This window comes from Hylobates moloch, unplaced genomic scaffold, assembly GCF_009828535.3.
Source record: "Hylobates moloch isolate HMO894 unplaced genomic scaffold, HMol_V3 SCAFFOLD_3, whole genome shotgun sequence".
In the NCBI taxonomy this organism is placed as follows: domain Eukaryota; kingdom Metazoa; phylum Chordata; class Mammalia; order Primates; family Hylobatidae; genus Hylobates; species Hylobates moloch.
Window position 1 is genome coordinate 102,037,573 of NW_026652278.1, and position 25,274 is coordinate 102,062,846.

Here is a 25,274-nt window from a genome sequence, read left to right on the forward strand (position 1 = left end):
TACATTATAATTCAGTACTAGAACTTCAATTATTTTATTAAAAAGTCCACTCCAAGTATGTATGTTTTGAGCGTTACATTAGTTATTAAAGTTGGTTGCACTTTTGGCTAATGTTTAAAAGGTGTCATTTCATTAGGCCATTTAAAAATTTTAAAACTGTCACTGTAGGTGAATCTCTAGTATAGTCAAGTAACCTAGTATAGAATTGTAATAGTAAGTACAGAAGCTCTTTTTTAGTTTGTGGTGAAGTTGCCTGAGTGTGACTTGGGGATGTAAAGATGCCCATTTTTGACAGCAAGATGAGTACCAAAGCTCTGTAGATTCATTTAAAATAATTTTCTTTTTTTTTTTTTTTTTTGAGACAGAGTCTCGCTGTCGCCCAGGCTGGAGTGCAGTGGCACGATCTCAGCTCACTGCAGGCTCCACCCCCCGGGGTTCACACCATTCTCCTGCCTCAGCCTCCCGAGTAGCTGGGACTACAGGCGCCCGCCACCTCGCGTGGCTAATTTTTTGTATTTTTAGTGGAGACGGGGTTTCACCGTGTTAGCTAGGGTGGTCTCGATCTCCTGACCTCGTGATCTGCCCACCTCGGCCTCCCAAAGTGCTGGGATTACAGGCGTGAGCCACCGCGCCTGGCTAAAATAATTTTCTTAATTTGTCTTTAGTATCTCTTTGTTTTACAAAGCATATACTTTTAAAAATTAGCAAGATAAGTCTTGCTGCCAAGATGTAGAATTTTGCCAGAAAAATTGTTTTGATTAAAATTATTTTGAAAATTTCTTGCTTAATAATAACCACATCTTGATAGCATATTATAAAACAGTAGTGTCTGATTAATGCTGTTTTCTGATGCACAGTTTTATACAAAAGCATTTAAAAAGCTACTTGAGTAAAAATAATAAGCATTTATATAATTCTTCACAGTTGATCTTAGCCAGAAGGCCGAGAAGCGGTATATAATTCTTGAATAAAAGTCCACTACACACATGACACTAAGATATAGTCACTGATAAGTTAATACTTTATCTGTCATCCCTGGTTGGTAATGTGCCTGAGGAAAAGCAAAAGCAAATACCTTGTAGGACATGATTATTTGGACATAGAAATATAAGTAAGAAATAAATTAGACAACCACATTGGAAAAATAAAATGCTCATACGAAATACAAGTAGTGCAGTACAAGAGACTATTTTTAGTTTTGGAAACTTGTGTGATTGCAGAATTATGGGAATAGCGTAATTTTACTCCCTCACATACTTACTCCTTCAGTTTTTCTAAAGATACTGTTGAACCTTTTTTCATCTTTTTTCAACTTTGTGCCCACTACTTGTAAATTTTTCTACATGTTCTCCCTCTCCAAGCTGAGAAGATGAGATGTGCATCTTTGTGTTCACTTACTTCAGATTCTGGCTTTAGCTGTTATCCCCTCTCCAGAGTATCAGCCTCAATTTCTGCTGGACTGTGGCATTTGGATAGGTGAGAGGAATTAATGAAAGAAAAACATATGCCTTGTCCTATATGTAATCAGCAGCCATTAAAAGTTTATAAGCAAGGTATTGGCACTATCAGATTTGTGTTTCAGAACTTTCTTCTGTGAACAGTGTAGTAGATAACTGGAGGAGGAAGAACCTAGATCAGGAAAACCAGCTGGAAAGGAATTACTACAGTTATCTCGGTGAAGGATGATAACTTGGGCTGGATTTATTTATGCAGAAGACAAATGATAGAGATGACTTCAAGGATTTGTTGATATAGTTTATGAAGGAAAAAGAAGAATACAAGATGACTTCAAATTTCTAGCTTGAACAGCTTGAATGGGTAGTGGTACTAATCTCTCCCTAGTTTCTAAAGAATTTTTTGCACAATTACTTAAGATAGCGCTTACTTTTACAGGATTATATTAATAAAGGAGTATTCTTTTCAGAGGCCATTCTACATACCTAATCCTCATATGTGTTATGCATGAAGAAGTGAATTCTAAGTAACTATCAGGGAACTAAGGAGCTACTAAGAAGTAAAGGCCCGGCATGGTAGCTCAGCCTGTAATTCCAGCACTTTGGGAGGCTGAGGCAGAAGGATCACTTGAGCCCAGGAGTAAAAGTAAAAAATTAACTGAGGAACTGCCATAATTATCAAAAAAAAGAAAATATTTATTCTTGAATCATGATTTCCTTCTCTCAGAAATCACACCACAGAAACTAAACAGTGCAGCAATGCATTTTGCATAGTCCAGTTTTACGTGTTGTTTGTTTTGTCAAATTCCCTTTGTGAAAGGAGCAGCTTCTTGGTTGGCATGCTTCCCTGGTCCTTAATGTTAGTAGACCTTGTCTCCATTCATCCAACAAATACTTGAAAGCTAACTATGTTCCATGAGTTGTTCTAATGTTGGGAGATAAAATAGTGAGTAAAAACACTTAGTGCTATTCTCATAAAGTTTGCAATTCACTTAGAGAAGCAAATATCCAGATAAACACAAATGAATGTAAAATTCCTATTATTATTTAAGCATCATGAAGCAACCGTATATGGTACTTCGGAGCATTACTTTAGGTGCATTTAGCCTGTTAGTCATGAAGCCTAGGGAAGTCTTCCCTAAGAAAGTAATACTTCAGCTGTAATCTGAAGGATAAAGTCTCCATGTATAAAATTAATTGCAGGTGAAGTAAATGTGTAAATGCAAAAAGGCAAAACTTTGAAACTTCTCAGAGAAAATATAGGAGACTGTCTCTAGAACCTTGGGGTAGGGAAGGAATTTTTTAAGGACAATGCACATAATGCTAGCCGTAAAGGATAAACTCAGCTCATTTCTAATTTAAAACTTTTCCTTATTGAAAGACAACATGAAGAAAAGAAAAACACAAGCTGCGAACTGGGGAAAAATGTGTATACTTACAGTATTTACCCAGAATATACAAGTGCTGCATAGAAATTAATAAGGAAAAGACCAACAACCAAAAGAAAAATCCTTGAATAGGCATTGCACAGAAGATGAAATGAAAACATAATCTCATTAATAAACAATGAAAAGCAAATTAAAACTAGAATGGGATATCATCTTATACCTAGTAACAGATGGGTAAAAATTAGAAAGTCTAACAATACCAAGGAATGGTGAGGACGTGGAGTAACAGAAAACTCTTAGACACTCTTGGTAAGAGGGTATATTCATTCATATTTTAGGAAAATTTGGCATTAGTGGATTGAAAATAACCACACTGCACAACACAGCTATCTGTCTTCCATATACTCTAGAGAAGTTCTCCTCAAACTATACATCTGTGTCACCTGGTATCTTGTTGAAAATGTAGGTTCTAATTCACCAGATCTTTTATGGCTTGGCCTAAGATTCTACTTTCTAACAAGCTTCCACATGAGGTATTGCTAGTCTGTAGACTACACTTTGAATATGAGGGCCATAAAGCACCACTTCTTGTTTTAGATGGATGTGTCTATGGCAAATGATTGTTGTTTGAGATACTGGACAAAGAGACTAGTCTGCTTTCTAGGCCAAAGACCTCATTTCCTACAGAGCTGTGCCCGGGGCTGAGGGATTCGATATCCCTTGCTGCACACATCCACATATTTGAGCTGTGGCACCTATGTATAGAAGCTCTGCCCTAGGGAAACTTGCACATCTATACCAGGGACAAGTGCGTGAGTATTCACAGCTGCACTGTTTGTGAAAACAAAAAATTGGAAATAACCTAAAAGTCCATTAATAGCAGAATGAATAAATAAATTATATTCTTCCATTGGACTTCTGAACAGCAGTGAAAATGAAGTAGAGCTGCACTCATTAACATGACTGAATCCCAGGAATGTAGCACAGGAAATATGGAAGAATACCTGCAGTATGTTATTGTTACAAAGTTTACAAAACGAGCAAAAATAATGTCTAGGGATACTTACATGTGTGGTAAACTATTTGAAAACAAAAGCAAAAGAATAATAAACATGATTCAGGAGGGGGCAGGGGAATGCCTTCTGTGAGGAGCATATTGAGAGCTTCAACAATATTGGAAATGTTTTATTTTCAAAATTGGATGCTGAATTCATGGGTATTTATTTTATGCATATATATATATATATATACACACATACATACGTGTGTATCAATATATATGTGTATGTACACATATACCTGATATGATTTCATTTTATGTTTTTGAGACAGGGTCTCCTGCTTTCACCCAGGCTGGAGTGCAGTGGCAAGATCTTGGCTCACTGCAACCTCCTCCTCCTGGGCTCAAGCTATCCTTCCACCTCAGCCTCACCAGTAGCTGAGGACCACAGATGCGTACCACCATGCCCGACTAATTTTTGTATTTTTCAGTAGAGATGGGATTTTGCCGTATTGCCCAGGCTGGTCTCAAACTCCTGGGCTCAAGCAATCTGCCCACCTTGGCCTCCTAAACTGCTGAGATTATAGGTATGAGCAACCACACCCGACCCTAATTTTAGACAATTACATCTTTCTCAGTTTTTACTTGGATACTGTTAAATATTCTTAATCACTGTTTTATGTTGGCACTTTTAATGATAATGTCAGTTATCTATTGCTGGTTTAAAATAACAATGATGTATTATTTTTCTTGGTTCTGCGGGTTTGCTGGGTAGTTCTTCTGTAGGTTTTTCTTGAATTCACTCATGTGAATTCATTTTGCTGGAGGTTTGCGGGACTAGAAGATTCTAAGATGGCTTCACTCACATGTCTAGCAGTTGGTGCAGACTCTTCACTAGGGTTTCTGTTTTTCTGTACGTGGCTAGACCAGCTTCCCTACATGATGATCCATGCAGCATTTCAGAGTGGAAAGGTGTAAGCTGCGTGTCCCTCGAGACTTGAGGTCTGGGACTTGTACACTCTTATTTCTGCCACATACTGTTGATTAAAGCCAGTCACAGGTTTGCTCTGATTCAAAGGGTGGTAAAATAGACTCCATATTGATGAAGGGAACTGTAAAATATTGTGATGATGTTTTTAATCTTCCACAATGATAGTTTATCTTCCTACTAAAAATGATGAAACAGTCAGCATATTTAGACTACCTTCTTTCCCCATTCCTGATATGTGCTTATGTTGTTTTTACACTGTTAGGACATATAACACGTTTTGTTTTGTCACCGTATTCCTATTTGTTTCAGTTCCAGAACTAAGGTTGTTTACATATATACACACACACTATACATAGACACACGTACATATATGTGCAGGTATATATATGTAGATTTATTCAGTATATCGTGACTGTTCACCAGTAGTCTTTTGCCATAGGTTTTTCAGTTATCTCTTGGTTGGATAATCTTGAAGATTATCTTCAATAACTTATCCAGTATTTCTCAACCAGGGACGATTTTGCCTTCTAGGAGACATTTGGTATTTTGAGCAATCACAAAGACCCATGATCTTTGTCATGTGCACTTTATTCCAGAAGTTCAACCTCGTGTTATGGTTAGGCCCTTACTTAGTTACATGTGAAATAAGGCATCTGGTTAGAAACAGCAAATGAGAAGTAGCAGTTTACAGTGCAGAATGAGATCTGAACTGATACTAGAAGTGTTTATGGAATTCAGAGACCACATTATTGCAGAGTCAAAAACCTCTTATTCATCTCCTTACCTGAGTCACCATTGCATAGTACAATAATCTGTACGATAATTAGTATTCATAGAGATCATTAGTAAATAAAAGTTTTCTGAGTTCATTTTGTTTAAGAAGGTAAGGAAGATTGTGAAATATTTTAGGAAAATTGTCATTAAAGTTTATTAAAACATTTGATGAGTAATTTTTCAGCTTTTAAAAATCATTTGTACCACCTTCTTTTCTAGATATACTAGGTAAATGTGATGCTATTGAAGTTTCTACAAGAACTTCAGATAAACTGTATTTTGTTAGTGATATATATTATTATATATTATATAATTATATATATTATATATAGTATTATATGTAGTACTATATTATATATTAATATATTTCAAGTTTCTGTGGATGAAATAGTTTCTTCTCTTCAATTGCAGATTCTTTATCCTGTCCTGTTATGCAAAATGTTCAGCCTCCCAAGTCCAGCCCAGTGGTATCCACTGTTTTATCAGGATCCTCATCAACAAGAACACCTCCCACTGCAAATCACCCAGTTGAGCCTGTGACCTCAGTTACACAGCCATCAGAGCTATTACAACAAAAAGGTATTTGAGATATTTATTATCGGTATACACACACAGACGCACATACGTATTTGAATAGCTGATTTCAAAAAGTTAAACTGTAGGATCCTAATTTATAGAAGATATGAAAACAAGTTATTTATAATCTCAATCCAAACACAACTTGTGGAATATTAACTTACAGTGTCTCATATATGTTTTACATAATTACATACCATTTTGTATTTTGCTTTTCTGTTTATTACACATAGTTCTTCATATATATTGTGTCTTTATTGCTCTTTTTATGGCTAATTATTCATTGTGTCAATGTATAATGGTTTATTTCATTCTTCTGTCATGGGACATTTATTTCCTATTTTTAAAGGTTATTATAGTTTCTTTTAGGATAGAGAAGCCAAAACTTTATTACTTAGTGACTCTCCATATCCTATTTGATTATTTCTGTGCTTTTTGGTATTGATAATAGAAAGTAAGCTTTGACAGAATTTTGCAAATGAAAGGGGGTGAAAATGAAATTGTAACCCATACTCTTGTGTCATTGAAGAACTATATGATTTATTGTTTAATATTCTCCATGTGTTAAGTAAGTAAAAGGTAATAAAATGTGTTGTTTTGACCCTGCTTCCCCACATTGTTTCTTTTGGCAGTTTTTTGTTTTTGTTTTTCCCTCTGGCTAAAATTCCAATGTATCGATGTTTCAGGTTAATATATTGGCACTTTTTGTTTGATCAGAGATGATTGAACTGTTTTCAAGAATCTATAGTTTGTATTTCCAGAGCAACCATTGTATTATTTTAGGGGCTGTACTCACTGTAATGACAGCTCCTAACCTTGAGTGTGAAGAACCTTCTTATAGGTCTGAAACTGAGAAAAGGAAAAAAGCATGATAAATTCCTAGGGTAATCTCATTGCTTGTATCTGTTGAGTGTCTATGTGATCAACAGAGACCTTTCTGTCAATTGATCAGATGATACATTACACATTTTCTTACTTGGTTTTTTAGGAGCACCAAAGAGTGTCTGTTGATTCTCAACAAACCAGTGGGTATACTGGAAATTGAATTTAGTTCTTAAAAGTATTTGTCTTCAAAGTGAAGGTCCAGTAGTAGTTTTGTTTATCACAAATCAAAAAAAGCTTTTAGGATAGATCAAAGCCCTAACTAAATGAATGGTGTCTTTTCTTGTTTTTCCTCTACATTGATGACTGCCTTCTATTTCTTAAATGTTTTGCTTTTTTTGACCTGTTACATTGCCCCTGCTGATTTATTTCTTCCTATTTTTTTTTTGGAGATGGAGTCTTGCTCTGTCACCCAGCGGTTGAGTGCAGTGGCACAATCTTGGCTCACTGCAGCCTCTACCTCCTGGGATCCAGTGATTCTCCTGTCTCAGCCTCCTGAGTAGCTGGGATTACAGGCGCACACCACCACGCCCTGCTAATTTTTGTATTTTTAGTGGAGACGGGGTTTTACCATGTTGGCCAGGCTGGCCTCGAACTTTTGACCTCAGGTGATCCGCCCACCTTGGCCTCCCAAAGTGCTGGGATTACAGGCAGGCGCCACCACGCCCGGCCCCTATCATATTTTCTTTTTGACCATCTTACTGTAAATACCATCCTACCATCTTTTTATAAATATTATTTTGTAAACAGTTTGCCCACTAAACAATTACAATTATGTTTCTTCTTTTTTCTATTAAAATATATTTTGAAAGTAGAAGCTGCCATTTATTGAGCACATACAATATATCAGATACTTTATATCTCGTTAATTCACATATTAATCTTGTGACATAGATATTCTTCCTTTTTTACAGATGAGAAAAGTGAGATTGACAGAGGTTAGGTAACTTGCCCAAGACTACAAGTTAATAAGTAGCAAAGCAAAAGATTTTTTAACTCAGATGTCTCTGTCTTGTATTCTTTCTATAAAATAAGGCTGAATTTTTGTTGTCATTGGCTGTTGACAAACTAACTCTTGGTTTACCTAAGATTTCTTGCTTAAGTAACAGAAAATATCATACTGGGGACATCTGAATTGTAGTTTTTATTGTTCCTTTTTCATAAGTAGGAGAATGGCCTCTTAGTGACTTCTTTGTCTTTGGAGAGATCTGGGCTACACAACCTAATTGAGTCAGGGCTACCACATTTGGTGGTGCGGATTGTCATCTACATGAATGGAGCTTCTTCGAATTGTGCAGTGTATCATCTGCATAGGGTTTACTGTGGGCCTGATATGACCTACTAAAGTGATTATACTTAAAAAGAGATTAGCTTTTTTCTTCCAAATGCAAAGACACCGTTGCTTAGTTGTTCTCCCAAGACTAAGCATTTTTTTTCTGTTTTTAGGGGGGACATCAAATTTGTGTTTGAGTAGCCCCTAAAATTTCTTTTATAAACTACCTACTTGAACATTTTTTAGATTGATATCTAAAATTTTTCATCAAAAATTTAAATACTTGTAGTTATGTAATTTTTAACATATATGCTGGCTGACTTTTAAAACAGAGATGTTACATTATTCTTTCAAATGTACCCTTTGGAATGATACCTGCCATCAACCTTTTGCAAAAAACACAAATACCCCTTCTTTAACGTTTGGGAAGTTTACATTTTTCATTTTCCTATTTGATGGCATATCCCCTTTCCTTAATGTAATAATAAAATATATTCTTATACTAGAAACTGTTTTATCACTCTATTGTGCTTTTCCATGACCATAATATATAAATTGAAATGTTAAAATTTGTTTTATTATCTATAACTTTAAGTCTCTAAATAGTATATTTTCTTCATCATCAATCATTACAACTTTTTCTCTCTCTCTCTTTTTTTTTTTTTTTTTTTTTTTTGAGACAGACTCACTCTGTCACCCAGGCTGGAGTGCAGTGGCATGATCTTGGGTCACTGCAGCCTCTGCCTCCCAGATGCAAGCGATTCTCATGTCTCAGCCTTCTGAGTAGCTGGGATTACATGCATGCGCCAACATGCCCAGCTAATTTTTGTATTTTTAGGGGAGATGGGATTTCACCGTTTTGACCAAGCTGATCTCAAACTCCTGGCCTCAAGTGGTCTGCCTGCCTAGGCCTCCCAAAGTGTTGGGATTACAGGCGTGACCATTGTGCCTGGCCAATCACTACAACTTTTATTGTTGGTATAAAATTGGTCAAAACAACATAATCATCATGAATTTTGATATTTATGTCAAGTACGTTTTTATTGGAAATACATCTTTCAGTGAAATGAATGGGCTGTCTCCTCTCCCCACTATAGCTTTGTATCTGAGTTGAATATGATTCACTGTTAGAATATGATAATGTTCAGATAAATTTCATTCTTAGTTTTTATTTTTATACATATAATTGCTGAGAAACGTTGTTCACATAAAGTAGATTAGAATTATTTGGAAGAGTTCTGCTAAAGCAATATCATTCTGTTTTGCTTTATTTTGCTTTTACTCTTTTTAACCTTCTGAGTTACATGTCAGAAATTATTGTTTGTTAGATTTTATTTTCCAGGTGGTAGTTGTTAACATTATTATTTCATGTAACAGTTTGTAATTTGCAAATCCCTTTAACTTTTTCTATCTGTCTTACTTTCTCAGCACATGGAACAAGCATATCATATGTTATCTTTCTTTTGTAAGTGAGGAAATTTAAGTTTAGAAAGGCTACATGTCTTACCTTAAGACCTACAGAGTTGGTAGGAGAGGTACCCAGGCCCATTGCACACCTTTTGCCTTCAAACTCAGTATTTGTTTTACTCTATCAGCAGTTATTCAAAATATTTTGAATTTCCTTCTACCATGGCCAGTATAGCTTACCATACCTTTTATTATTTTCATTTATTTATTTATTTATTTTGAGACAGGGTCTTGTTTTGTTGCCTGGGCTGGAGTGCAGTGGCTCAGCTCACTGCAGCCTTGACCCTTGAGCCCACTGGGGCTCAAGCGATATACCCACCTCAGCCTCCTGAGGAGCTAAGGCCACAGGCACACACCACCATATCCGACTAATTTTTTAAAAACTTATTTGTAGAGATGAGATCTTACAGTGTTGCCCAGGCTGGTCTTGAACTCCCAGGCTCAAGTGATTCTCCCGCATTGGCCTCCCAAAGTGCTTAGATTACAGGTGTGAGCCACTGTGCCTGGCTACCATACCCTGTAAGTGTGTTTTTATCAAAAACAAGCTATGATATAGGCCATTTATTTTATGGATGATATCTCCATATGACCTAATTGGCAAAAGCAGTCCTCAAAACATATCAAAGCATATACTACTAAGTACTAACAGATTCACTTGTTGGTAAATATTTTTTTGTTAAAAAGATGTAGAAAGTGTTAAATATTTTGTAAAATATAAAAATTAAGAATTGACTATATTTTATCATGAAAAGGTTGTAAAATATTTTATTGCACATGTCACATTGACTCTGAAATCACAGAATTTTTATCTGAGTTTTAGTGAGTATGTCTTAAAAACACTTGGTAGTCCTAGAAAATACTCCATTTGTTTTTAAAATAATTACAGCTGGGCATGGTGGCTCACGCTTGTAATACCAGCACTTTGGGAGGCGAAGGTGGGTGGATCATTTGAGGTCAGGACTTCGAGACCAGCCTGGCCAACATGATGAAACGCCGTCTCTACTTAAAATATTAAAAAATTAGCTGGGCGAGGTGGCATAAACCTGTAATCCCAGCTACTCGGGAGGCTGAGGCAGGAGAATCACTTGAACTGGGGAGGCAGAGGTTGCAGTGAGCTGAGATCGTGCCACTGCACTCCAGCCTGGGTGACAGAGTGAGACTGTCTTAAAAAATAAATAAAAATTAATAAAATAAAATAGCAGGACTGAGTCTGCTAGTCAGGTTGGTAGGGGGTTCTTTTTTTCTAATGATGTGCCCTAAAAAGAACAGCTGAAAATAATTTTAATTGAATATACCCAAAAACATGTTTTTAAAGTTAGTGATATAGCTCACATTTATTTCGTATTTAGTACGCGTCATGCACCATTGTAAGCATTTGAAATATATTAACTGATTTAATCCTTACCACAACCATTTGAAGTATTACCCTATTTTATAGATAATGTAAGTGAAGAACAGAGGTTAGTAACTTGCTCAAGGACATACCAGCAGTAAGTGATAGAACCTGGAGTTGAACCCAGAGTCCCCATCTTTATCCACAATGTCATGCTCCTTCTCTGTTCAGTATTTCCTACTGTGTACTGTATAATAAGAGACTTGTATACATTACAGCAGTGTGTCATAGTAAGAATTAGGATAAACTAAGGTCATGTGTTTCCTTTGTAAAATAAAAGAAAGGCTGTCATTAACACAGGCACTTTTTTAGGTGGGTAAGTTTGAGAAAGAGAGTACTTACAGGAATCGACATCTGAAAATTGATTTCCTTAAAACCATTCTTTTGTGGGGACCCTTGAAAAGTCTTCTAGTGTGTACACCTAGTTTCCAGTTTAGGAAAGAGAGCAGTTACTCAAAAGTCTGAACTCCTGAATTTAAAAAAGCTAATCTCCACAAGAGATTTGTTCTCTTAAGATTAGTTTGATTTATTCCTGGTATAGCTGTATCTAGGGAACACTGAGGAATATTAAGCAGCACCAAGGATGTGTTCTCCTGGAAAGGTTTGCCTGAGGGTACTTTAATGGTTGGTAATTTAAACTAAATGTCCTTTCGAAAATATTGGGGCCCTTTAAATAACAGAGTGCTGTGTCATGTTAGATTCTATAAAGTGTTTCATGTTTCTTGGTTTAGTAGATTTATATCTTGGAAGCTCTGGTTAAGATAGAATAAATTGTGATATAACATTCCTTCTCCATTCGGTGGTGGTGGTGGTAGAGGTAGCTACTCCATGTACATACGTTTCTACAGTGGGTTTCAGGCTGAGCTCTGGGAAAGGATGTCATATTTTACCACCTTATATATTTGATCTGTGTATCTCATACATAGATTTTGGCTCTTAAAGAGAATCTGAATTAGAGGCACTTCAGGAAGCATTCACATATCCTAGAATAGATGACTTGGCTATCAACCCCTTGCCGGCTGTAGCTCCCCATTTGTTGTAGTTTGTATGTGCTATACCCAACCTAGAGCAGGGCGCCATGCTTGGCTAATTTTTTTTTACTTTTTACAGAGATGGGGTCTCACTATGTTGCCCAGGCTGGTCTTGAACTCCTGGCTTCAAGTGATACTCCTGCCTGAGCCTCCCGAAGTGCTTGGATTATAGACATGAGCAGTTGTGCTTGGCTCAAATTTTCGTTTTAATTGGGCTTTTTGTCAGAAGAATGTGCCACTCTGAATTTGTTTTTGGTATTAAGTTTGTTTCTTGTATTACCTGAACCTATTTTACATTTATTTTATTTTATTTACATTGATTTTTATTTTATTGATTTTATTGATTTTTATTTTATTTACATTGATTTGAATTTGGGATACTGCTATTTTACCGATATTAAAAGATGTTTCAGCAAAGCTAGCAGATTTTTCCATGACTTTTTTTAGTCATTGTTGAAAGATCAAAGCTTCATTCATCTACAGTTTAACCTTTGCTTCTAAACTCAAATTTTATTCTCTTTTTTTTTTTTTTACTCTAGAGATGAGTTGTTTATCCATGCTAATCAAGTATGATAGTCACCTGAAAAAAAAAATAAAGAGCGCATTAAAGCACTATCGTGTGATTTTGGTGAGGCAGGGCTTCATTGTACCCCCAATATTAGGAAATGTTCTTAAAAATCCCCACTATGTTTCTCGCTTTCTGTTTTCTTTTTTTTTCAAAGTACAGCCATGAGATTTTCCATACAAGGATGTTTATTCTTATTTAAGAAGTGTTTTCATGTTCTTTTTTCTTTTTCTTTTTCTTTTTCTGAGATGGAGTCTCGCTCTGTCACCAGGCTGGAGTGCAATGGCACAATCCCTGCTCACTGCAACCTCTGCCTCCCGGCAGAGGCGATTCTCCTGCCTCAGCCTCCCAAGTAGCTGGGACTACAGGCATGCACCACCATGCCCAGCTAATTTTTGCATTTTTAGTAGAGACAGGATTTCACTATGTTGGCCAGGATGGTCTCGATCTCTTAACCTCATGATCCTCCCACCTCGGCCTCCCAAAGTCCTGGGATTACAGGCATGAGCCACTGTGCCCGGCCTTCATTTTCAATTAAGATAATTTTTATTTTCCCTCTTAAAAACTGTATAGATGTTAATTTTTAAAGTCCCAATTCTACCAGATCAAATAATAGAAATACCCAATTACATTTTTTAAAGGGAAGTAGTATACAGTTACCAATACCAGATTATTGTGCCCTTTTCTACAGAATCTGCCTTCTGTTGGTATATTTCACACAGGACCAGTCTTATTCATCTGCTTCAGACTCACATGTAGGCAATAGGATGACACTGACATGACTGGATGTCTCAGAAAATTCAGTTTTCTGTAATTCTCACACTTGTAGGGTCACAGTTAATAAGTCCCCCAGCCCCCCTGTCCCCCACTCCCAGAGTATCTACTGTTAGCAGAGAACTATGCTGAATATAGTTTTTTTCTTTAACTGTCATTCTTCTTCCGTTATGGGAACTGAGTTTACCATCAAGGTAACATTAGCAGAAGGAAGGGGTACCAAGCATGTGTTTTGTATGCTGTGCAAAATCAGCTCACTATAAATGATCACTGCCCACCAAAAATGCACAATCCCAAAGGAAATATACCACAGGGCCATAAGGTCAAAGAAGATAAACATGTGTAGAGCTCAGTAAACTTTTCAGAGAATATTATTGCAGCTTCCTAAATACTAACTGTATTGGACAGTACATGATAGATACCTTTTCACACTTAAGCCAGTCCATATTAAAGCTGCTTTTACTAAACTGCTTTGCAGCGATTTTCTAATGGTTCTAGTTTTGATAATGAATTTGCTAATATTAATATGCATGTTGGGATGTTCTTTGGAATGTCAGAGTTCTTTCTCACTTTTAATGCAATGTCAAATTTTTATTTCTCATCTTTCCTGTTGGTTTGACTCTTATGTTTGTGCTTTCCACTTTACAGGCATGCAGTATGGTGAATATGTTAATAACCAAGCTAGCTCCGCACCAACTCCCTTGTCATCAACTTCCGATGATGAGGAAGAGGAGGAGGAGGATGAGGAAGCAGGTCTGCTTTAGCTTTACACCAGTTCTTGATCTTTTCCTGCTCAAGTTTTCTTTTTATTTCCACAGTCTTACTTAGCCTTTTAAAAAAGAGTCTTTGAAGATTTAGCATGATGAACTTATGAGGTTTGCTTTATAGAAGATGTGTCACATAAAATGAGGTGTTTGTTTTGTTTTTCCTCCTTTAGGCATCTTTGCCATATTGTAAATAATAGAATCAGAATACCTCTTTCATGATAGTAGAGTGCATTCTTCTTTCAGAAATGCATTTCCTCCCATGTCACATGCAAAATAATGAGTACTGACTGAAGCTTTTGGCTGATGATTGCTCTAGTATCGTTTTAGGAATAATGCTTCATTTTCTGCTTTGCATGCTACTTTAGTCTAATCAAAATAAGCCATGCGGATTTTATAATAGGGATAGAGAAATAGGGCAGTGTTTCAGTGAGGTCCTTTTGGCTTTTCTTGTCATGTATTTAGAAGGCCCAGAATTTGTAGTTATTTTCCTGCTTCATGAAGTAGTACATATCTTGCTAGTTGAAGAAGTTGTGCATATGGTTATGTGTTGCAAACTGTTTAATATCTTTTTCTGCCTTTGATAGGTAGAACACTGCTAAAAATTAAGCAGTTCAGTTCCTCCATTAATTCTAATACAGGTTGAATATCCCTTATCTGAAATGCTTGGGGCCAGAGTGTTTCAAATTTCAGATTTTTTCAGATTTCAGAATATTTGCTGCATATACATAGTGAGATAGTTTGAGGATGGGACTCAAGTTTGAATACTAAATTCATTTATGTTTCATATACACCTATACACATAAACTAAAGATAATTTTGTACTATATATATATTTTTATTTTGTTTTGTTTTTTGAGACAGGATCTCACTGTCACCCAGGCTGGAGTGCAGTGGCACAATCATGGCTCATGCCAACCTCCGCCCCCCAGGCTCAAGCCGTCCTCCTGTCTCAACTCTCACGTAGCTGGGACTACAGGCTACCCTGCACAGTTACAAATACATGTTTGTATTTTTTGTAGAGATGGGGTTTTGCAATGTTGCCCAAGCTGGTCTTGAACTCCTGCACTCGGGGAATCCGCCCACCTCAACCTCCCAAAGTGCTGGGATTACAGGCATGAGCTACCTCACCAGGCTTGTACTATATATATATATATGTGTATATATATATATATGTATGTGTATATATATATGTATATATATGTATGTGTGTGTGTATATATATATATATATATTTTTCTTTTGAGATGGAGTCTTGCTCTGTTGCCCAGGCTAGAGTGCAGTGGAGCGATCTCGGCTCACTGCAAGCCGCACCTTCTGGGTTCACACCATTCTCCTGCCTTAGCCTCCCGAGTAGCTGGGACTACAGGCGCCTGCCACCACGCCCAGCTAATTTTTTGTGTTTTTAGTAGAGATGGGGTTTCACTGTGTTAGCCAGGGTGGTCTTGATCTCCTGACCTCATGATCCGCCTGCCTCGGCCTCCCAAAGTGCTGGGATTACAGGCGTGAGCCACAGTGCCCTGCCTTGTACAATATTTTTAATAATTTTGTACATGATACAGAGTTTTGCTTGTGACTTGTCATATGAGGTCAGGTGTGGAATTTTCCACTTGTGGTGACATGGCAGCCCTCATAAAATTTTGGATTTTGGAGCATTTAAGGTTTTGGATTTTCACATTAGCGACGCTCAACCTATAGTTTAAGACTGAACCAATAAGTGATCTTTCAAGTTATTATATGTGACCATAATTCTCCTGTTCTAAATGGGAAGATCTGTTCTACAAACAATCATTTTAACCAAAAATTTATATTTCCTGTGCATTTAAAAATATTTAAATCATTATATGCGACTGGAGGGGATAAAAATTGGGGGTGGCAGGTGGGAAATAATTTTTCTTACTCTAAATATGTAAGTACCCATCTATGTTTCTGAAATTTTTTTTGTAATTTTAAATTTTAACAAAATTTCAAACTCACAGAAGTGTAAAAGAAACCTGCATGTACACTTTACCCAGATAAACCATTTTTGCCACATTTGCTTTATAATTCTCTATCAACATATTTTTGCTATACATTTGCAAGTAAATTGGAGACATCATGAACTTTACCCCAATACTTTGTTTCCTAATCATAAGGTCAGTGTCTTACATAACCAAAATACAGTTATCAAGAAATTGAGCATTGATGCAATAATATCTGATAACACAGTTCATTGTCAAATATCAGTTGTCTGAAGTAGATCAGCTATAAAGCTGTTTTCATGGTCCAGGATCCAATTTGGGTCATGCATTGAATTTAGTTGTCATGTTAGAGTTCTTCAGTCTCCAACAGTTCGTTAGCCTCTTTCCTTGCCTTAACATTTTCAAAGAGTACAGACCAGTTATTTTGTAAAATGTTCCCCAATGTGGGTGTATCTGAGGTTTCCTCATGATTAGATTCAGACCATGCATTTTTCGGAGGATTACCACTAAAGCAGTGTTGTGTCCTCAGTGCATCCTATTTGAGGCATATGATGTCAATTTGCTCTCATATTGATGAGGTTAACTTTTATTATTTGAATAAGGTGGTATCTGCCAGGTTTCTCCACTATAAAGTTACTATTTTTCCCTGTTAAAATTAATAAGTAATTTGTGGGGAGATTGTTTGAGACTATGTAAATGTTCTGTTCTCCAAAAAAGAAAAAAAAAAAAAGAGAGATCAGAAAGATTTGGTGGCTGGGTGCAGTGGTTCATGCCTGTAATCCCAGCACTTTGGAAGTCCGAGGCAGGCAGATCACCTGGGGTCAGGATTTTGAGACCAGCCTGGCTAACATGGTGAAACTCTATCTCTACTAAAAATTTTACAAAAATTAGCCGGGTGTGGTGGCACACACCCATAGTCCCAGCTACTCTGGAGGCTGAGGCAGGAGAATTGCTTGAACCTGGGAGGCAGAGGTTTCAGTGAGCCAAGGTCACGCCACTGCCTTTCCAGCCTGGGTGGCAGAGCAAGACTCTGTCTCAAAAAAAAAAAAAAAAAAAGATTTAGCATTTATGGCTTTTTTCTAATGTCTTTGTTTATTATTTTTCTTGAGTGTATTATAGATTTAAAATTCCTGAGTTTTTATGGCATTTGGATTTTAATAATAGCTAACATTTTTAGCACTTACTGAATGCCAGTCATAGCAATACAGAGCTAGTATGTCTCCCTCGGTTTTTGTGTCAGTTTTTCTAGACTCACATCCCGACTTTGTCACTTTCTAGCTTTGTGATAATGATAGTAACAATTACATATAGTTGTTTTAAGGATTGAAGATATTGTTTGTAAAGAGCTTAGAATAGTGTGTGGCAAATGGTAAACACTCAGAAAGATTAGCTGTCATTACCAGCATTGAGATTGTGTTATTGTCTGTTCTTCTCAACAATTCTGCAAGGCAGAAATAATCAACTCTGTTTTACAGATGAATTAACTGCAGCCTGAACATGTTAAGTAACATTTGTCTGTGGTCACACAGCTGCTCAGTAGGCAGAGTAGAGATTCAAACTGAGGTCTTTCTGCAGAAAAGTATGAAAAAGAAGGTGTCTTCCTGTCTAGTGAGAGAACATAAACCGCCAGAGTAGGTGGGAAGTAAAGGGCACATGACGGTAGTCATTACAGTATTAAACTTACATGTTGTCTTACTCCTGGGTTTTTTTCTACTCCACAAAATAAGACTATATTATTGACATTTTTACTGTAATCTTGGTGTTGTCTATTCATGGTTTTTTAAAATAATATCTTTGTTGGTTGCAAATTAAAGAAGCATTCTCAGTGGTGGGATGGGAAGAAAGTCTAGCTTTAAATGGAATTTTATTTTTTAAACCTTGCCCAGTTACAATAATTTTTTTCATATGTACAGAGGTAAAAAAGTGGCTGAAATTGGTGTGGATTACATGTAAGTGTCTAATAAAGTAGTGATTTGGAGTGCTCTAAGCATTTCAGTGGCATTTATTCCCTTTATTTGTGAGATTTTTGTGTGTTTATGTGGGATTGTTCTCCAACTTTGAAAAAAATTTACTGAACAGTGATGAAAAATCAACCAGCAGGTTGGAGAATCAGAAGTTATTGGGTTAGCAGTGTTAAGTGTTGAGGAAAGTTTGGCTGAAAGCTGAGGAAAAAAAACAATTGGAAAATCTATCAGGAGGTGTCTGTCTTGTTTTGTTTTTTCCCCCTCTGTAGCGCTGTTTGGAGATAGAGGGAAGAGAGAACACTAAGAACATTTCCTGAGTCTCTTGCTAATATCTGTTATACCTGTGATATCTGTTAAGTTGTAATAGTAGCTCTGTGGAGTAGGTGTTATTATGAAATCTGTTGTTACTAATGAGGAGCAGCTCACAGATGTCAGGTGTCCATTTTCCCTCAACTGGTAGGGAGTGGACATGGAGTTTGAGTTATAGCCTTTTCATGTTTTGTGCATGTTATGAGGAAATCTCAAATTATCTGGCTAATTTCAAGTTTAGCAATACTAGTAAGTATATTGCCTTTGTTGACCCATATTGCTTGTCTTTTAGAGACAGAAAACAGCTTAAGCCTTTTTTTAAAGGCTTAATTGCTTTCTGATACTCTTCCCTAGCTTAAAGGATTCTGAGCTATTCTTCTGGTCTGTTCTCCTAGTTACTTCTTTAGATTTCAGCTCCCTCTCTTTTTCTCTTTCCTTTTTTCTTCTTTCAAGCTGTAACATAGAGCCAGTAAAAGAATGAGAGAAAATTATTTCCAAGTACTGCATTTCATACTTGACCCCCATTTGATCTCAGAATACTTATTTTCAGTAATTGTAGTGTGAAGTGACTGAGGCAAATCGATGCTATCCAAGGATTAAGCATGGGACAAGTACCAAAGTTATTGATTCAGTGGAAACCAGCTTGTATGCTAAAAGCAGTATTTTGCTTGGTATCAGGATTCCAAAGATCAATATATTAGCATAGCTCTGGCCATCAAATACTTATAATATGATAGGGAAACAGATACCGGGTGATTACAGTACAACTTGAAAAGTGTAAGTGGGCGCGGTGGCTCACGCCTGTAATCCCAGCACTTTGGAAGGCTGAGATGGGCGGATCACCTGAGGTCAGGAGTTTGAGACCAGCCTGGCTAACATAGCAAAACCCCGTATCTACTAAAAATACAAAGATTAGGCCGGTGTGGTGGCTAGCGTCTGTAATCCCAGCTGCTTTGGAGGCTGAGGCAGGAGAATCACTTGAACCCAGGAGACAGAGGTTGCAGTGAGCTGAGATCATGCCACTGCACTCCAGCCTGAGTGACAAGAGTGAGACTGTCTAAAAAAAAAAAGAGAGAGAGAGAGAAAAGAGAAGTGTATTATTTCAGGGTTGAGAATGTGCTCCTACTTAGGAGAGGAAATGATTTTCTGTGGGCATACAGAGAAAGTTTGACAAAGGATTTGAAATTTGAAGGATGAGTAGTAATTTGCCATGTGAAGAAAGGAAATTATGGCTAACAGACCAACATGCATAATGCATAAACAGAAGAAAAAAATACAGTATTGGGTCAAGAGTCAGAAGTTCGGTGTAGCTGCAAAATAAGGTAAAAGGGAGGATGGTAAAGGGACATGTGAGAGATGCAGGTGGAAAGGACAAGTAGAAGCCACATTTTGAAGTTTGTTTTATGACAGTGTGAAGGCATTTAGACCTTATTCACTAAGATGGTGGGGAAATTAGTGAAGGTTGTTTTTAAGCATGTTCAGAATGTTAGCACATAAGTTTTCAATAAGGTACTGTTTTATAAAAATACCTTTTTGATTTATTTGCCAGTAATGGCATGACCTCTAATTAATGCATTAATTAGAATGCATTAATCTAAATAGCAAAATATCATGAGTCTGTTTAGCTTACTGATTTATTTGGGTTTATAACAATTATCATTGCTTTGATATTTTGACAGGTTCAAAAATAGAGATTTGCAGTTATTTTTTCTCCTGAAAGTGAATTTAAAGTAAACTAGCAGATTTCAAACTATTCAGTAAACAAAATAGAATAAAAAAATTAATACTTTAAAACTTATAGCATTATTAAAATGAACAATCTTTAAAATATTAACAGTTGATTTGACATGAAAGAAACTAAACATCTTAATTGAGTAGTAGTATGTTCTTTGGAATAAGTTGATATATGAGTCATCTTTTATCTTTGGACTTTTTTTCAAGAGTAGTTATTTCTTGATATATACGTTTAAAAGTTTTTCTTAGAATGCTCATGATATTTTTAATAGCAGTTTTGAGAAACAATTCACATGCCATAAAATTCACCTATTTAAGTTGTGCTGTTCTGCAGTTTTTAGCATATTCACAAAGTGGCAACCATCACTACTATGTAATTCCAGAACATTTTCTTCACCCCATAATAGAAACTTCATATGTTTTAGCATTCTACCCTCCCGCACAACCACACACAGCTCTAGGCAACCATTAATCCTCTGTCTCTATAGATTTGTCTGTTTTGAACATTTTCTATGTAGAGATCATATAATATGTGGTTGTTACTTGCATCTTTCTTTTAACGTAATGTTTTCAAGGTTCATCCACGTTATGGCATATGTCAGTACTTTATTATTTTTTGTTGCCAAAAAATATTCCATATGTGAATGTATCACATTTTATTTATCCATTCATGAGTTGATGGACATTTGGGTTGTTTCTGCTTTTTGGCTGTTATGAATACTCCTCCTGTGAACATTTGTCGACAAGTTTTTATGTGGGTTTATGTTTTCATTTCTCTTGAGTAGAATTGCTGGGTCAGAACTCTGTATTTAACTTTTGAGAAACTGCCAAACTGTTTTCCAAAGTAACTGCACCATTTTACAATCCAATGAGGATTCTAATTTCTTCACATCTTTGGTAATAAGTTTTGGCAAAGATGTGGAAAAACTGGAATCCTCATTCGATTGGTTATAACCATCCTAGGGGATGTGAAATGGTATCTCATTGTTTTGATTTTCATTTTCCTAATGGGATTATGATGTTGAGCATCTTTTCATGTGTTTATTGGTCATTTGTTTATCTTCTTTGGATAAATATCTGTTCAAATCTTTTGCCCATTTTAAATTTGGTTATTTGTTGTTTTATTGAGTTGTAAGAGTTTGTTACATATTCTGGATATTAACCCCTTATCAGATATATGATTTGCACATATTTATTGTCATTCTGTGGGTTGTCTTTTTACTTCTTGATGATATGGTAACCTTTAGAGCACAAAAGTTCTTAATTTTTATGAAGTCCAAATTATCTTTTTTCTTTTGTTGCTTGTACCTTTGATGTCATATCTAAAATTTCATTTAGTCATGAAGATTTATTCCTGTATTCTAAGAGTTTTATAGTTTTAGCACTTACATTTTATGTCTATGATCCATTTTGAGTTAGTTGTGGTGTAAGGAAGGGGTCTAGCTTTGTTCTTCTGCATGTGGATATGTCTAGTTGTTCCAGCACCATTTGCTGAAAAGAATATTATTTCCCCATTGAAATGTCATGGTAAATTGTTTAGTTTTATTAAGGAAAAATATACATAACATAAAATTAACTGTTTTAAATTGTATAATTCAGTGGCATTTAGTACATGTACTGTGTTGTGCAGTTCCCACTTCTATTTTGCTCTATCTAATTTTGTGAAGTACTAGACATTTTCATCATCCCAAAAGAAAATCCTACTACTCAGTCACTCTCCATTTTCCCCTCCCCTCAGCCTGGATCTTTCATATAAATAGAATTATATAATATATATATATATATTATAACATATATGATGTATATATGATATATACATATGATAATATATATGGTCTTTTCTGTTTGATTTATTTCACTTAAGCAAATTTTCAGGTTTCTTTCACATTGTAGCATGTATCCATACTTCATTTTTATGGCTAAATAATATCCCATTTTATAGATATACCATATTTCGTTCATTCATCTGTTGATGAATATTTGGAGAGTTTTGACCTGATATATCAGCATTCTGCTTTAGTTTAAAATTCACAAATAAAAGGAACAAAAAGGAAAGGGCATTACTTTCCGTTCTTTATTAAGAGGAAAAATATATGTGCAAAATTGTTCTACTTATCACGAAGAAGGCACTTCGTAAATATTAGTGTCTTCTACCTATTACTTATTTTATGGGTGTCTTCATATCCACTGTCTCATTTAGACCTTATAAGAACATAAAAAACCACATATAGGACATTTAAAAAATCGTTAGCATTTTGCAGAAGAGTTATGTAGCAAGTTACCGTCACTTAGTCTTAGGAGAAAAGAACCACAAAGTTATATAGCAAGTAAATGATGGAGTTGATGTAACTGCAGTCTTTGCCTCCAAATCATGTTCTTTGCTGATAAGAAAATGTTCCTACACAAAAAACATTAGCTATTATGCCCTGAGTCAGTATACCTGATTCTCATGTTCATCTAAAATTATTCAATGAAAGATAATTATGCATACCTGTTCCTTTCCTATCACAGTTGAAAATTAACCTAAATGTAGTTTAAACCCCATTTATAATACTGGTATTAAGAGCAAGGGATAACCTCTGTAGCACAGAATTTTGTCTTACTGTGAAACAAAGTAAGATCTGTAACATAATAGAGGGATCATGCAGATTTTTGGTTTTATTCATCATAATATACTTTAGCATATGTATTCAGGATAATTGTAGGTCTCAAAATATTTGTTGAATGAATGGAAGAAGTATATTGCTTGTTCTATTCATGTGACCTGTGACCAGATTTTATCATAAATTGCCACTGAACTCTCATCTTAACAGGTTTTGAATGAGCACACATGATAAAAATTCTTATAGTCTAACACTTACATGAATTAGTATGCCTTTCATTTATATTACCTTATTAAATGTGGCAGGTGTTATTTAATCTCTATTCTGCAGATATGTAAACTGAGACACAGAAAAGCTTAGTAGCATGCCAGATAGCAACCTAAGCCACAGACTTCTCATTTATGAATGTCTCAAACAGTGTGCTATGATACAAATAAAAGTCATTAAAATTTAATTACCTTAAAATACCCTAATATTGATAAAAATATATTTAGTAGTATATTTGGTAGGTGTAATCCTTAAGATGTGACTATATTAACATTTATATCAACCTAAAGTTTTTATGTGTTTGACCACTTTCAATAGTTTAATATCTGTTCTTCTCTAAGATGCTTTACATGTTTAACTGAATTTTATCCCACTCATCAGCTTCATCATATTCTCTCCAGTCTCATCTTCTATTCTTAACAGAAATTCATTGGTTTTTAAAATGTCTCTAGACATCAATCATTTTACTTTTTTACTAGAATCAGGAATTTTCCTAGTTCCGCAAAAACATCTTTTTCAAAATTGCCAAAGGCTGCTTTAAGATACTTTGTCATTTTAAACCTAGTAGATATTTTGGTTTTCCTTTTAGGTGTTGACAGCTCTTCTACCACAAGCAGTGCTTCTCCAATGCCCAACAGTTATGATGCCCTGGAAGGAGGCAGTTACCCAGGTAATTTGTTGTTTTGTGCTTGCTTGATCTTCATTTTGAAAGTTATTGACCATCAGTTGCCTTCAAATGTGAACATGTATTACACATAATAGCAGGCTATATTTTTAACAAGAAAAAAAGGACTTTTTTCTGGCACTTCTCAGCCTCAACTTAATAGCGTTGTCACTAACAACTATGAAGGTTGTTTCTGGGGCTATTATTTTTTGTTGTTATCATACTCTATCTTTTTCTAAAAGATTTTCAATAGCTTTTCTCTTCCCCTTCTTTTTCAAGAATAACTACTCCTTAAAAAAATTTTATATTTCTATTGTCATGCCTAGGTCTTTGAATTTGAATTCTTTTCAACCAGCCTCTGAGTATAGTCTTTGACTCTTTGCTCCCTCAGTGGCTTCTGGCTGCTTCTAGTAGGTAAATAGATGCTACCTTCAACCTGGGGGTAGGTTTTGGACACATCACTTTTAACCATATCTGGAAATCACTTTAGCCATTACATTCAAGTACAGGAGTGGATAGTATTGAAAGAAAAAACTATCATTTCATTTTAATATACTATGATTTTTCTTGCCCTCCTGTCTCCTATCACTGACAACCTGACAACTGTACCTGACCTCTGTCTCTCTTTTCCTAATGAAAAAGCACTTTTGCCCTTCTTTTTATTTCTTATCTCTTGTTGATGATCCAGGATGAAGTTTAATTGAAGTTGGAATGTGCTATACTTAAAAAACCATACTATCTTGCTATCACTATTCTATGAATCAGTAGAAAACTTTAATCTTTTCAGCTCAGTGTGGAATTCCCTTGTAATATTTTTAAAATACTTGAATAAACAACTCAGTTTTTTGTAGTTAAGGATTTTTCCCCTAGGAATTGTGTGTGTGTGTGTGTGTGTGTGTGTGTGTGTGTGTGTGTGTGTAAGAAGTTGTAAACCATTCCAAAAACAATCTCTTATCAAGATATTCTAGAAGAGTTGCTTCATTTACTAAAAGATGAACAACCATATAGTATCCCATGAGCTCTAGATTAATGTGAAATGAAATGTCTAGTGTAGTATAGTTGAAAGATTCTGGCCCTGCAGTCAGACTTTGGTTTCTTTGTATTCATTCAGTCAACAAATTCTAATCTTATAATGAACTATGTGTTGAGAGTATTTCAGTAACCTTGGACAAGCTTTCTTCCTATTTATACTATACCAAAATTAAAGAACTATGTGAGCATCTGTAGCAGTAATGTTAAATGAATTGTAGGCCTACTATATGTCAGGTACTAGAATAGATCTATAGAAACGTAGAAATATTATTCTTTCCTGAAGAAGGGGAGAAGATTTAGACCTTCATGTTTATAACTCCAATTTTCTTACCTCTTTCCTCATCTCCTTTTTTTTTTTTTTTTTTTTTGAGACAAGGTCTCAGTCTGTCACCCAGGCTGGAGTGCAGT

General features: G+C 35.7%; 1 protein-coding gene across 6 annotated transcripts in view; it reads left to right on the forward strand.

Annotated features, from left to right (window-relative positions):
• Positions 1 to 25,274, forward strand: part of SEC24B (SEC24 homolog B, COPII coat complex component) — a 107,073-nt gene that overhangs the window by 33,599 nt on the left and 48,200 nt on the right. For 4 of the 6 annotated variants that reach the window (XM_058436630.1, XM_032145240.2, XM_032145250.2 and 1 more), the window contains exons 3-5: positions 6,019 to 6,186; positions 14,217 to 14,321; positions 23,760 to 23,840. In XM_058436630.1, coding sequence (XP_058292613.1) covers positions 6,019 to 6,186; positions 14,217 to 14,321; positions 23,760 to 23,840 — 354 coding nt within the window. The remainder of the gene's footprint in view (positions 1 to 6,018; positions 6,187 to 14,216; positions 14,322 to 23,759; positions 23,841 to 25,274) is intronic. The other 2 variants (XM_032145259.2, XM_032145266.2) reach the window with 1 other exon arrangement.